The 13,952-nt window shown below is 35.7% G+C and overlaps 1 protein-coding gene across 1 annotated transcript; it reads right to left on the bottom strand.

The window, feature by feature from the left end:
- Positions 1-163: 163 nt before the first annotated feature.
- Positions 164-9,637, bottom strand: LOC128994588 (uncharacterized). The gene is made up of 4 exons (XM_054419245.1): positions 9,564-9,637; positions 3,220-3,377; positions 2,117-2,272; positions 164-1,382 (listed from the first exon to the last, which is right to left on the bottom strand). The coding sequence occupies exons 2-4, from the start codon at positions 3,370-3,372 to the stop codon at positions 1,176-1,178; spliced, it is 516 nt and encodes a 171-aa protein (XP_054275220.1). The 5' UTR covers positions 3,373-3,377; positions 9,564-9,637; the 3' UTR covers positions 164-1,175.
- Between the last annotated feature and the right edge of the window lie 4,315 nt (positions 9,638-13,952).

Genomic DNA, 13,952 nt, shown 5'->3' with positions numbered 1-13,952 from the left:
AATGTTTATTTATATAAAAACAAACGCCAGTAAAAATTTTATTCCTATAATCTCAAAAGTCAAAACTATTGGGAAAATTAAAAAGAAATGTAAATTAAACGAAGATTCTATTTAATGTTTAAACTAAAAGAAAGGATACAAGGTGTAATTTCCAAAAAATTTTGATTAGTTTTTGATTAATTTATTTAAGTAACATTTATAGCCACAGTTCAAATCATTATTTATTTATAAACTAACAAGTAACAACCTATAGTCTTAATAAAAAATTAATCACAAAATGTCTTATTTTAATTTTGGGATTCTAACCCTGTGTAAAATGAAAAAATATCCTCAATGTTGGTATATAAAATAAGCATAAATTTGTTAATAACCCTAAAGTTTTACCAAATTATATTGGTTTCTCTTCAACATTGATTCCTAAATAAAAAAATAACATTTTCAGGTGTATGTAAATTTCACCACCATAAAAACATTACGAGTAGAAAAAGATTTGTGATGTTGACAATCATGAAAAGTATTATGGAATGTTTGCTTGTCCATAATCACATAGAAGGGCCATATAAACTAGATGTGACATTAACCTGAAATAATAAATTATGTGATCCATTCTTGGATTTATAACTTCATAACCACTATCCCCTTCTTAACAATGTCCTGATTCCTCATAAAGTTTAGTAATAGCACTCATAAGTTTGAGAACAAATTTTTTTGTATAATTTAAATGTGTCTACAATGGATTTTCCACATACCCTAAAATTATTAGGCCTATTATTATTTTTTTTTTTACATTCAATGTTTCACACCGAAACACTATCCCAATATCTTGTAAAATTGTATCTACAACTCAAACAACCTTTTGTAAAATGAAAAGTTTTAATGAGGAATTTACCCAATTGGCTTTCAGTATATGTAGTAGATCTACTGTATTTAAGGTAGAATATCAATTAAACAAAAATACTGTAAACAAATTATTTTTTCGCTATCAACTTGCACAGAAGTTATCTACGAATTCTTAAATCTTATTTGTCAATTCCTATTTCCTATTATACGACAAATTTGATGTTTTAATGTGTCTTTTTCTTAACTTTTTCTAACCCTAGTTTTGTGCAAAATGTCAAATGATCAGTCCTAAACATGGTTTTTGAACAGACTTCCAAACTAAAACTTTGAAGAGTCTAAGAGCAACCGAATTGCGAACAGTTGTAACTGAGGATTCTCCTGCTGTTGATGCGTAGAGTGCGTTCGTCCTGGAGTTTACCTACTTTCTCCATCTGTTTCTCGGCCACACACTCGGCACACATTGCGTTGAACATGATCCTCATTGGGGTCTTGACCATCAAAGAGCGACCACGCTGAGCATGCATCCAGCTGTGGTAGAGGACCTGCATAAACACATGCTTAGTGATCCGGAAACTCTGCCTTAGAAATGGTCTATGGCACATTTTACATTATTCTGTAGAAATAATGGCTGGTACATATATTAAATGTATTTTCATGCGGCCTCAAATATATTTCTTAACGCAAATGATGTTTTTAAGACACTAACATATGTAGTTGTGAAAAACTACGATCAGTGCTTAATTTATATGATTATCAGTACTAGAACTGAAATGAAGCAGGAGTTTGACCCCTTCTGATCCTTCACTATAGGTACCTCTAAGTTTCCTTCATGTCCGTAGCACAACAAAAATTCAACCATAAAACGATGACTAGGGCTAGGACATTCTAATAATCTTGTGTTGGCATGATTAACTAGAAGATCAGCCTCAAACCATTATTCACATGGTAACCCTTGACAAGTGTAAACTATACTTCCAGGTAAAATTCATCAGTAGTGTGTTATGTAGGATAAACTGGGGGCACATTTGGCAAACAAAAAAGTGACAATCAAATTGCTGCAATAGCCAACTAATATACATGAATTCAACAAAATTCAAAACCTAAATTCAACTTCAATACCATTCAGGGATTTGAAGTCACCTCAACTTTGACTCTGTCAGTTAGTTATGATGCAGCTAAGCCCTACAGTTCATACAGTTCAACAAGTTAATCAATAATTGCTTTTTCCTCTAATTTTCTGAGCACAAGTTTTTATGTTGGCTGCACTGTGACTCACCTCCGCCATGATGTAGACGACAGTTGCCCAGCCTGGCAGCACCACTAGCATAGGCAGCACTAACAATGACAAGTCACAGACATATTCAGACCCTTTCTTCGGGGAGTCTAGAACAGCTGTGTCAAACACTGGCGACTTGAGAGCTGACCTTGGCACCTGCGGACAAAATCATCTGATTATGAATTGAAAATCCTTTATTTCAACAGAAAAAGTTTACTCATTACCAAACAACGTTAACAAATATTACTCATACTCTCGACTGAGTGCTGACTGCAAATACAAAAACACTAAAACAATCCTAGGACACACCATCCAAGGCCCTACACTCTTGGTACAATTTTTAGAGTGCCCCACAAATCGGAGACTATTACCAATCTGGTTAGGACTATAAAGCACAATTATCTAGTCAGGATCATGGTTAAACCTCAGTAGTCAGTCGGTATTCAGTAGTATAAAACATATGCAGAGTTTGGACAGAATAGGTGGAGTTTGAATCGTCTATAAAACTATTTGGGGAAATCTAAAATTACCATAGGGCGGGTGCACCAGTGAATGACCGTTTCATATAACATCATAACAAGCATCTTGTTTATAGCCTAATCTATCATAAAGGGTATTAAATTAGCTTTGGGGCCTGATTGGAATCCACCCTGTCACTTGTTGAAAAAGATAGTGCCAATCCATGCTCTTGTTTTTCTTGTATTACACATAAAATCAAATGTTCCAACCAGTTTATCTTCAAGCTTTCTACTAAAGGTCTCTCAAAAGCATGATTGATGTCATGGTTCTTTTATAATATTATTGATGCAAACTGCAATGTATTAAAATGTGTAATCCACCCATGTTACAATTCTGTACTCATTTTAAGGTCAAAATTTACTGGATCTCAACTTTGGGTATAACCAGTGAATGGGCGGTTCGGTCTTTTAACTAAAATACATGGCTCTTATGTGATTCGTCCAAATACCGACATGGTCAGTTCACGCCTTATTAGTTCTTTAACGTTGTCTACCAGTCCTACCAGTTGCCACACTCCTCTGTACAAGAGGTCATGTTTCACCTGTTAGTAAATGTGTCAAGCAGTTATTGCAAACATAGAATACCTTAAACTTGGACCTCTGATAGACGAGTCGTACTTGTGTCTGTTCCCCAGTCTCGTCGTCGCCGAAGCTCCGCAGAGGTTGACTCGTCTGGACCAAGGGAGTCACAACCTCCCCCGTGTCAGAGTCCACCAATAACCCTCCGTTGGGACTCATCTTCTCTGGGAACATCATAACATTTCTTAAAATCAAGAGGTCTATACTTAAATAAACGGTCCTCCCATTAGCTGGTCAACAACCCTTATCATGGGCGGTTAGAACTATGATATTTTATAAAAAAAAGTTACAATAACTTTCGAACTATAACTTTTACAGCTTTGGGGGTTAAGCCATTTTGTTTTGAGTGAAAAGGACCACAACATGCTAACTTTTATTCAAAACTAGCTGGCCCGACAGACGCCGTCCTGTCCTAATGTGGTTTTTTGTCAAATGCTCGTTCATTTTCAAGGTGAGCTCGTTCGCATGGCTCAATCACGTCCTGGTTGAAGTTCGTTCGCTACGCTCACTCACCTTTAGCATGGAGCTCGTTCGCTGCGCTCACTTGCCTTCAGGTTAGCTCGTTCGCTACGCTAGCTCGCCTTCAGGTTGAAATTCGTTTGCTACACTCACTCACCTTTCGATTGCAAATTAGCTGTTGTCATAAATTTAAAAAAAAATAGTGCTGCACCCTGTTGGTAAACCTATTAACTTTTTAATGATATTTAACATCACAGAATCAAATTGTTTAGTTGAACCAGCTGTTAAGATTCTTTAATTCCATTTAAATATGAGTACCGGTACTCATAAGGTTAACATGGGAAACTCCAGAGCCACTGGTGCGGAGCCCTTTTGACGGATCTGCACCAAACTTCACAAAAACCATCCTTGAATAATGCTTAATAATGCCTGAAAGTTTCATTACAATCTGTCGAGCGGTTTCGGAGTCCATAAAGGACAAACAAACATACATTGGATTTTATATATTATCAAGCGGGCTATTTTTCAATTCAATTTATTATTTTAAATGGGTTTTTATGGAAAATTACATAAGCTGCAATACATTTTTACTGTGATGGTGGTTGTACCGTGTTGTTTAAAATTTAAATAACTATACCATAAGTACTAAATTTCAATCAAAATTGTTAGAACAATTTTTTTTAACCGAGCTGTTTTTGTGCAAATTTAAACTTAACTGTTACTTTACAGGTTTTTATGACAAAAGCACCATTAAAGGTAAAAATTAAAAAAAATGTTCTAAAACAAACATAATTGCAATCTCCATTACCATCTTTCATATATATCTCCCGATTTCTTTTAAAACAGTATAAGAGTGTAAATATATGTAATTACTGTTATTAGATGTATTTTTATCTGTCACTTTGGTACTCGCTCTAGTTCAGGCTTGATCGTTTATACACTTAACTGATTCTTTTTCTAAAATTCTGATGCTTATTAAAAAGATATTTTCTACCTCTCTCCAATGTTTACATTCTCTATTATTAAGCTTGTACTAACGCCTCAGAATTACATAAAACGTCTTTTTTACCTAAAAGTGAACTACCTATAAATGGTGCAATAGTTTCGGTTCGCGTTCGATTTCGATACCCAAATAGGCTACTGTAATCGGATCGCAGCATTCGATTACCGAAGGCGCCAAGCGGTTGTTTACTATCGTGACCTTGCCTTATCAGTCTTGTTATCTCCCCTCGGTCAAATGATGTTATCAGTTTCTCCCCTCATTGTAATCTAATGAAGCATTCTCAAGCAATGGGGTTCGTTGATTAAATTATATGAGAGCCAACTTAACCAAAACGGTTGTTGTGAAAGAGAAAGTGTCCAAAAAGATAACAATGCAACTGATAACTGATATAATAATGGTAACTATTATAATACTTCTGCACTTCTGAAAATTACAAAACACTTAAGAAGCTTAAGAAGAACTTAAGACTCTGAGTCCCCCCACTCGAAAACATCAAATAAAATAATCCTTATTGCCATAAAACTCAGCTCAAGCATTGACATAAGACAAATACAATACACTAATAGAGAAAGACATGGAAAACAAAAATCCTCGTAGGTCTTGGCCAAGGGACAAACTAATAATATCATAACAAACTACCAACAACATCGCCGTTATATTTTATACCACAAAATACATAATGCATACCACAAAATATTAAGATAATAAGACCACCAACTTAAACCACTTTAAGAATTTTTTGTAGATTATAGTTTAATAGGCTGGAGTCATTCCTTTAACTACCGGTACAAATGGGTTACACAACCATAGACCATAGTAAGGTTGTTTTCGTCCCAACACATAGAAGTTACAAATATCAAACTATTTTCTATAAAAATAAAATTAAAGTTTTGTCTGTAGTCTGTACATTGCTCAAAATTATATATTTTTGGTTATTTTACGTTTTATGCATTAAAGAAGCCGAAACAATTCTTATCTCAATTTCTGTCTGTCTGTCACGGCCCAGAAGGCATTTTACGCGGCCTTCTGAAAAACGTGAGCATTGATCGGGATTCAAATAGTCTTTTTGTATTCACAGGATTGGCGAGAGTGTCTTTAGCCATTAAAATATGACCTCAACACTTTTGAAATAAAATAACGGACCAATTTTGTGCGATTTTTTCAAGTTTTCTCTTAATGTTTACCACATACGTCATTTAAAAATACTCATCTGTTTGGAAAATACGACATCTATGGAGTAACGAACAAATGTTTGAATAAAGATTATTTTTTAACTGTCAATGGATATGTTTACATTAAATGTTGTTTACAGATACTGCCAACCATTTCCAATCACGTTTTGTAAGAAAATCCAAAACCAAGTGAGATTAAAAACTTTGTAGAACGGGTACACAGGTAGTTCTATACTAATGTCCATAAAGACAATAGGTAGGTTTAGTATATTTACCAAGATACAAAAAATTTATTGATAAATCAAAATTATCTTTTGAAGTGCAATTATAAATAGAGGACAAATCGTATTTCATTATAGCATGCATTTGATTAACTATTATTTAAACCCATTACAGTTGCCAGTAGCGTGTTTGTGATTGTCAAGAATAGTAACATTCGTCAAGGAAAGCTAATTACACATCTCAGAAACCGGTTTTTACTGAATCGCCTCAAGAGTATAGGCTTTGCTTACAGCAACTCATATGTATCATTTACAGTGCAAAAGATCTGTGAGCAGATTAAAATCGGCCATCTTGTACGTCTGAGGAACATTGACAAAGGCATTTGGTATAAAATATATCAATTTCTAAAAGTTAACATTCAATGCTATTTACGACCTATGAGAGTGTGAAACACTATATACAACCACAATAATCAATGATGCAACTAAACAAATTGAGTTATGTAGTTTTAAATTAGAATGTTTATTTTAGATTTGAAAATGTTGTTGAACGAAGTTTGTAAAAGTGTTTTACTCTTGTGATTGTCAACACCATCTTGATAATTACACAAGAAGTTCACTTGGATCATAGCACAGAATAAAGAAATGTGTATTTCATCTGATAGGAGGCAGTATTTGTGAATTTATAGAGGACTCTAAAGACAACGACATTAAAAAGCGAAGCAATTGTTGTAGTTGTGACCTTCACCTTGTCATATCTTCCTTTTCCGTCCGTCGCGGCCAACAATCGCCGGCATGGTAACAAAACATATTAGGCCTACACCTAGTGGTTAACGATATATTTTCGGCATATCAATAAAATAAACTTCTGCCGTAGCCTGGTTGGCAGATTTTGTGACGTCACGTTTCACCTGGGGAATGTTCATTGCAGTGGGAATGGGGGTTATTCGGGGGGTGGTATTCCGCATCCCCACAAAATACACCAGCTGTCGCACAGCATACGGGGAACACACCGCAAATCGACGTGGTTGCACAGCACTTAGCACATAGCAGTTTGGAAATCACATATAATCGGATTTATTGATAAAATGTATCCCTTCCATAAAACCCCCTGCCACCTTGAGAGAAATGCCTCAGCTTTAAAAGAGTACTGGTATATGGTATGAGATGTTCCTCAATTTATCCGACGACAATATCGTTATAATAAATACACAAGCAATACACAGTTGTGTAGGTTAAAATTTTATAGCTGATTAGTTATAAAATCATTCTTTTGAACCGCAAGTTGCTGGATTGGTCCTACATAGGGTCGATTTTATACCCAGTTTCCAATTTGCTATTCTATTGGGATATCATATTATGCTTATATTATACAGGGTGTTTTTTTTTTTTAACTTGCATCTTTATTTATGTAAAAACCGCAATAGATAGAAATATGCAGTTTGCGGGAATCATCTATTGACGTAGGGGGCCCAATCTTTTTGAATTCAACGGTACATTCACATTCCCCCCCTTTCCCCCCTGCCCTCAACTTATTTTTTTAAAATAGCAAGGTACCCCTTGTGACAAATCAAATGAAAGAGCACGAAAAAAGAAAATGTTTGATGAAAAAAATTAAAATCGGTTCATAAATTTGTGAGATATCCCCCCCCCATCACCCCGGAACTTATTTTTTTTAATAGCAAGGTACTCCTTGTGACATATCAAGTGAAAGAGCATGAAAAAAGAAAACGTTTGGTGAAATTTATTTTTCATTTGATATGTCACAAGGGGCACCTTGCTTTAAAAAAAAAAAAAAAGTTTTGAGGAGGGGAAAGAGGGGGGGTTATCTCACAAATTCATTAGCCGATTTTCAATTTTTTTTCACCAAACATTTTCTTTTGTCATGCTCTTTTATTTGATATGTCACAAAGGGTACCTTGCTATTAAAACAAATTAAGTTCCGGGTAGGGAGGGGGGAATATCTTACAAATTTATGAACCGATTTTGAATTTTTTTCATCAAACATTTTATTTTTTCATGCTCTTTCATTTGATATGTCACAAGTTGCACCTTGCTATTTAAAAAAATTAAGTTGGGGGCAGGAGGGGAAAGGGGGAATGTGAATGTAACGTTGAATTAAAAAAAATTGGGCCCCCTATGTCAATAGATGATTCCCGCAAACTGCATATTTCTATCTATTGCGGTTTTTACGTTAATAAAGATGCAAGTTTTTAAAAAAACACCCTGTATGCTTAAGCACTAAATAGTGACAAAACATGGGTTTTTATCATCCCCGTACTACAAATAACTCTCAACTTCCTCTCAACTCTCCCGTACAAAAAGACACCAGTGAAACACGACGAAAAATAAACAAAGAAATGCGGAATATTCTTGAAACAATAAACACTAAAAGAGCATATAATATATCTGAAACTAAACAGTATTGCTGAGATGTATTTCAAAATTAACAAGGAAGGGGCTGTCTACAAGGGAACCTGATTATAAACTTCCCCACCATTTATATTTGAAAACCCGCATCATTAATTGCACCATAGATTAAAGAGTAGATAGTACACGTGATTTTCCTGACTTTAATGTTCATAGATTACTTTTGTTTACCAAATGCGTTTCACACGTAAATTTAATTTATACAATGTATTTAATATAAAAAAAAAAATATGTTTTGTTATAATCTTGCCATTCTTAGTATTTATTGCGAATACTTTATAAACAGAGCATAATACACAAAGACTGGGGAATTACGAGTCTAAGGAAAATATCTCACAAGCAATGTTAATCCAAAATAGTTTGTTAGGTGTACTCTTTTAATCTACTCACTAATTGATTTCGTTGTTTGGCTTTCAACTTGATAGATGGGGACTGGACTGGGGTGACTTAAACCCCTATCTTTGAGTCGATTTAAATGGTCCTGATTGGTGTATAATTTAAACATTATATGTTGAGCCCCCCCCCCCCCTATGTATGTTTACAAACTAACTCTCCTTACCAACTCCCGTCTTCTATTTCTTGATCTTAATTTCATTTTTTCTTTAGTGTCAAAACGCAGAACCCGATGGACAATGGACATAAGTGTTGGAGTAGGTACCGTACTATATTAAAAATCGGTTTAATTTTAATATTCTTGCAGCGTAAAGATCTTAGGCCTACATCCTGTTTTTGTTTTTTGAGAATGTTGGTACAGAACAGATAGTTAGCTTATATAACTCGGTTTCAAGTGAGACATTTTTCTTAGCTCTTTAAAAATCATCTGATCGAAACTACCTTTAACTATTATCTTTGTACAGTATCTTATACCTACCACCTCAACCTCAATGAAACATGGCTTGTGCTTCTGAATTCGGAGAAAATTTGTGATTTAAAGATAGATAGTGGCATTCACAAATAAAATAATCACTGAAATTGGCAAAGTAATATTAGAACTTATTTGCTTTATTTGATAGGTAAAAATGTCGTATTTAATGCTAAAAATGGCAATAATCGTGTAAAATTCACCTGTTAGTCGAATTCCATACACAGATTCTGTAACTTTCACAACCACTGACAACTCATAACTGATTACTATTGAGTGGTGGGGGGGTCCGAAGGTCATCTCATCACCCCTCCCTTCCCCTCCGTGACGTCACGCCAAAATTAAATCAGCTGATTACCCATTAATGCACGCACAGACAATGCATTGACAGGAACACGACGTCCGACGTGTGCTTTCTTTACCCTCACGAAAATGTGCCCTAACTAGAGGGCGGAGGTTAAAAAAAACTGTGGAACACTATATTATAGACCCTATAAAGCTTTATGCTATACCTTCCAAGTACAAGAGTTAACTGTTATCAATAAGTATTAAGAAAAATATTATAACTTTGCGTTTTCCCATTGTATTGCAGAAATAAGCGCAATTTATTAAGTTAAATAATTTCTTTTAGACAGCAACACAATTACTTAGGGTGCGAATTTCAGGGTAGGCCTAAGAATACTAAATAAATGCAAGATGAGTGTAGAACGGATTTTAGAGATATGTGAAGCTTGATTACTGATTAGAACACCATTTTCAACTAGAGCCATCGCAAAATAATAATAGACATTGGGTCCAGTTTTGAACCATTACAATCCTACAAACCTTTTACAGGATCGAACCTGTGGCCTTCTGGTTTGTTTTGGCGAGCACACAAGAACTCAGCTACAAAGCTCTAAAATTGTCTTGGTCTTGAAGCCTAGAGAAAAGAGTACACACAGTTTAATGCAGGACAGGCTATAACAAACCTGTCTTAAAATTTCAGTCCAGCAATTTATTATTTTGTAAAACAATTAATGATATTTATTGTATAATCACTAGCCAAGGGTCGCAAGTTTAAACTCTCTTTCCCTTGCCTTTGGGAGAAGCGGGGGAGGCGACGAACAAATCGTAATATGTGAAACTTGCTTCCTGCATTATGGAGAACGCGAGCACAAGACACTTCCTGATGGCGACTTCCTCCGCCAGGTGCATCTTGCGACGCATAGCCACCTTGATCGTGGACACCATAGCCTCCTGGAAGTCTTCCAGGACGGACTCCTCGGTGTCCAGACCCATCTTGGCGTGCATCACTCCCATCCGCGTCATCAGCTTGGTCAGTTGCCGTGGTTGGTCCACGTTTTCCATGATGTCCTTAAGACGCACCATGATCCTGGCAAGGTGGTGGTTCTTGAAGTTCATGTCCTTAGGTAAAGACAGTCTCTGCAGGCCGACGCTCTCCAGGCGCAAAAACAAGTCCGTCAAGTTCGGGTGTTTTGTGAAGAACTGGTTGAAGACGGTGGTGATGAAGTCCTCTTCGATCGGCTCTACGAACTCCCGCCAGATCCTGCGCGCCAGCTTTGTGTCTTGATCGCCCAGATCCGCCTGTCGCTGTTTGTCCAGGAAGGCGAAGTCTCTTCTTCTTGGAGCTCCTGATGGTTTCAGTTGCGATGGCCGTTCAGACTTCTCCATCATCGAAATGTCCGTCATTGTTCCCTTCGTCTCAGTCACCTTCTTGAGAGCCATGTTGAATTTAGGAATTGGTTTTGATATTGTTGTTTTATCGCATCAGCTGACTAGATGAATAAAAATTGCAGAAATGCTAGACATTTGGTTATGACGTTTGAATATGTATTTCCTTCCATACCGACGTCTTGGGTTGTAGATACGTAGATTAAACATACGTTTTGGTTAGTCCGTGGTTATATGTTTTATCTATGGTTGTAGCTAGGTTTTGAATTAAGTTACGGACAGAGTGCACTCATGTAAATTACTTTTTTCTGTCGATTGTGCAATATTTTGCCAAGCCAAACTGACAGGAAAACGAACTGGAAACAATGGCATCTTAGTCACATCAACTATCACAGTACGGTACGGTAACTAATACCCCCGCCGCAGCAAACCTGCAGACTAAGCGAATTTCCATATGTCTGATTGGATTTACACTAAAATGTCTACTTAAAAATTTAACATTTATTTCCTATTTAAATAGAATTATTTTAACAGGTACTTAGGTTTGCTGCATCAGGGAGGGTAAAACTTTTTTTTGTAAAATGTTATTAGTTAGTAAGAAATAAAAACATTTTCCAAATTTGATCAAAATATGTTCATAAACAAGCAAACTACAACAGTTTACTCATTCTCCATAAGAATAACATGGGAATTTAAAATTTACATTTTTTTGGAATTTTCTCCGTAACCATTAGGCGCATAGTAACACTTCAATATACTAAATTATTTGTTTTTTAAAGCTCTACAAAATGGTTTGAAAAGATTTTGCAAAATTTTATTTTTTTTGGGTCAAAAATGGGAAAAACTTATTTTTACCCCATAAAACCCCCCGTAAACCCCCGTTCCCATAGTCCGATCATGCTGGTTCGCGAACTCGTTCGAGTTTATCCCGCCTTACACCTTCAAACCAAATTTTATCAAAATCGGACAAAAATTACTCAAGTTATCGTGCGGATGGACATATATATATATATATATATATATATATATATATATATATATATATATATAGATATATAAAAATTTGAACGAATGGTGTTTTTGGCCTCTGGGGACATCAAAATGAAAAAGTAAATCGGTCCCGGGCCTAGGTCTTACCATGAGACCTACGGTAATAGCTACTTCCCTATAGGGAAATTCGCTAAAAACTGAGGGAGGAAATACAAATTAAACTGAAACAAACGCAGTGAGTGGCTCATAAAACTATCTAAATAGAGGTGATGGATTCTACAATATCCAAAAGTCAATAGTTATAAAATACGAGATGTATAGTGGAAATTTACACGTGGAATTGATGTTGGGAATCTTACTGTACAATGTACACTATGTACCACTGACTTCGGCAATACCATAGATAAAACATACTCCCGTGTTTTTAAACTTCAGTTGTGCACTGTGAGATATTAGACATTTTCTTTGTAGTGTTTTTAATTGTTTTATTATTAGTTAAAAAGGCTAGGCTCCAAGAACTCTTAAAATCCGCACTGACGAGGCGAACACGAACAACCTAGTATTATAAAGATTCTGGATTTCATGGAGTCAGTCAAAGTAGGTTTGAACAACTGTCGACTATTGTTGGCTTAAGTAACTGTTTGACTTGTGAAAGGAACTTTGACAGTGACTCACTGATTAAGAGGAAATTTGTATTGTTGTTTCAACAACACACAGGCACGTCACTTTAGGTTTAGACAATTGATTTGGAAATGGTATAAAATTATTTAGGCTTGGCTTTTGAAGAGTGCCTAGATCTTTTCAAATTATTAGTACCCTGTACATTTATTTTTACTTTATTTGTAATGCGTGAAGGATTTAACAAAATCAAAATTTAGACAGTTGCATTTTTATCGAGCTTGTTTCGCTGCTTTACCGCTTGAGTCCAATGTTCTTTTACGGTACTTCTATACTAGATACTGAAATGGAATTGAGTTACTTATTATACGTCTCAGATATTTCACCAATTCTTTTGTTTACTAGATAAAGACACCTTTTGGATTCCTTTGCCACCCAGTTCTTTATTTTCCCATTTTAACAGTGGTTATCGAAGGAAATCTCGATCTGCAATAAAATTACAGTTCTGACAAATATGTTCTTCTTATTGTTGGGTTAAACAGTTAAAGCCTCCAAACCTTAAGTTCAAACTAAATGAAGAGTAAAAGCTACGTAGAATCAATACAACGTTTTACATACGACACTTATTCCAGTTCTCCCAATGAAACCTCCAAACCCATCAAGTATTTTGGCGTATCATTATGTGACAAATTAATTTTCTCACATTACTTTTCAGCGCAGGGACATCAACCTATCAACTTGCCATCCTACCATCCTAGTAGTCTAACAACTGTAACTATTGCACGAATACAAAATGAAAACACTTCACCTAAAGGGGTACATATTGAAGTGTTTGTTAAAATCATACTCCAAGATAGTGCAGTTTCTACTACCTGTTGAGCTTTACAACCTTCCCCTCAAATAGGGGATGGACAGGACGTGGAGCCACGCGTCAGACTCGCTGGGAGGAAATAATTAACGATTGATTTAATATTATGAGAGAGGGGTGGTAGGGGGTGGAGTTTGTCATCTGATGTGTGGCAGCGTCTGCGCACTACGGGAATATCAGCTCCAATGTTTCACCCGCTCAGACCAACTCCTCACGAACTGATCTTTGTGAGATTAGTTCTTGAGAGTCAAAATTTTACATACAGATTTTTTAAAGTGTTACATGCTTTTAAGTTTCGTGAATCTTTACACATTTTAAACAATCTCTCTTTGTCTGAGAGTTGATTTTTTTGCAAAATTTACTGTGCGACTCATAAGATATCGTTTATGCTTGGTGTGCAAAGTTTTTATCGGAAAATAGCAAAACGGTGTTGAGGCTAACTTAA

The sequence above is a fragment of the Macrosteles quadrilineatus genome, unplaced genomic scaffold (assembly GCF_028750875.1).
Source record: "Macrosteles quadrilineatus isolate MER2022 unplaced genomic scaffold, UCM_ALF_1.0 Scaffold_5__1_contigs__length_97177068, whole genome shotgun sequence".
Classification (NCBI taxonomy): domain Eukaryota; kingdom Metazoa; phylum Arthropoda; class Insecta; order Hemiptera; family Cicadellidae; genus Macrosteles; species Macrosteles quadrilineatus.
This window is presented reverse-complemented; position numbering and strand designations above follow the sequence as displayed.

What these genes read in the sequence shown, in the direction of transcription:
- LOC128994588 (XM_054419245.1), bottom strand. Translation starts at nt 3,372, where the DNA reads ATGAGTCCCAACGGAGGGTTATTGGTGGACTCTGACACGGGGGAGGTT. An exon ending in ATCAGAGGTCCAAGTTTAAG is followed by an intron (nt 2,273 to 3,219) that starts GTATTCTATGTT and finishes TTTTGTCCGCAG; the next exon opens with GTGCCAAGGTCAGCTCTCAA. An exon ending in TCGTCTACATCATGGCGGAG is followed by an intron (nt 1,383 to 2,116) that starts GTGAGTCACAGT and finishes GTGTTTATGCAG; the next exon opens with GTCCTCTACCACAGCTGGAT.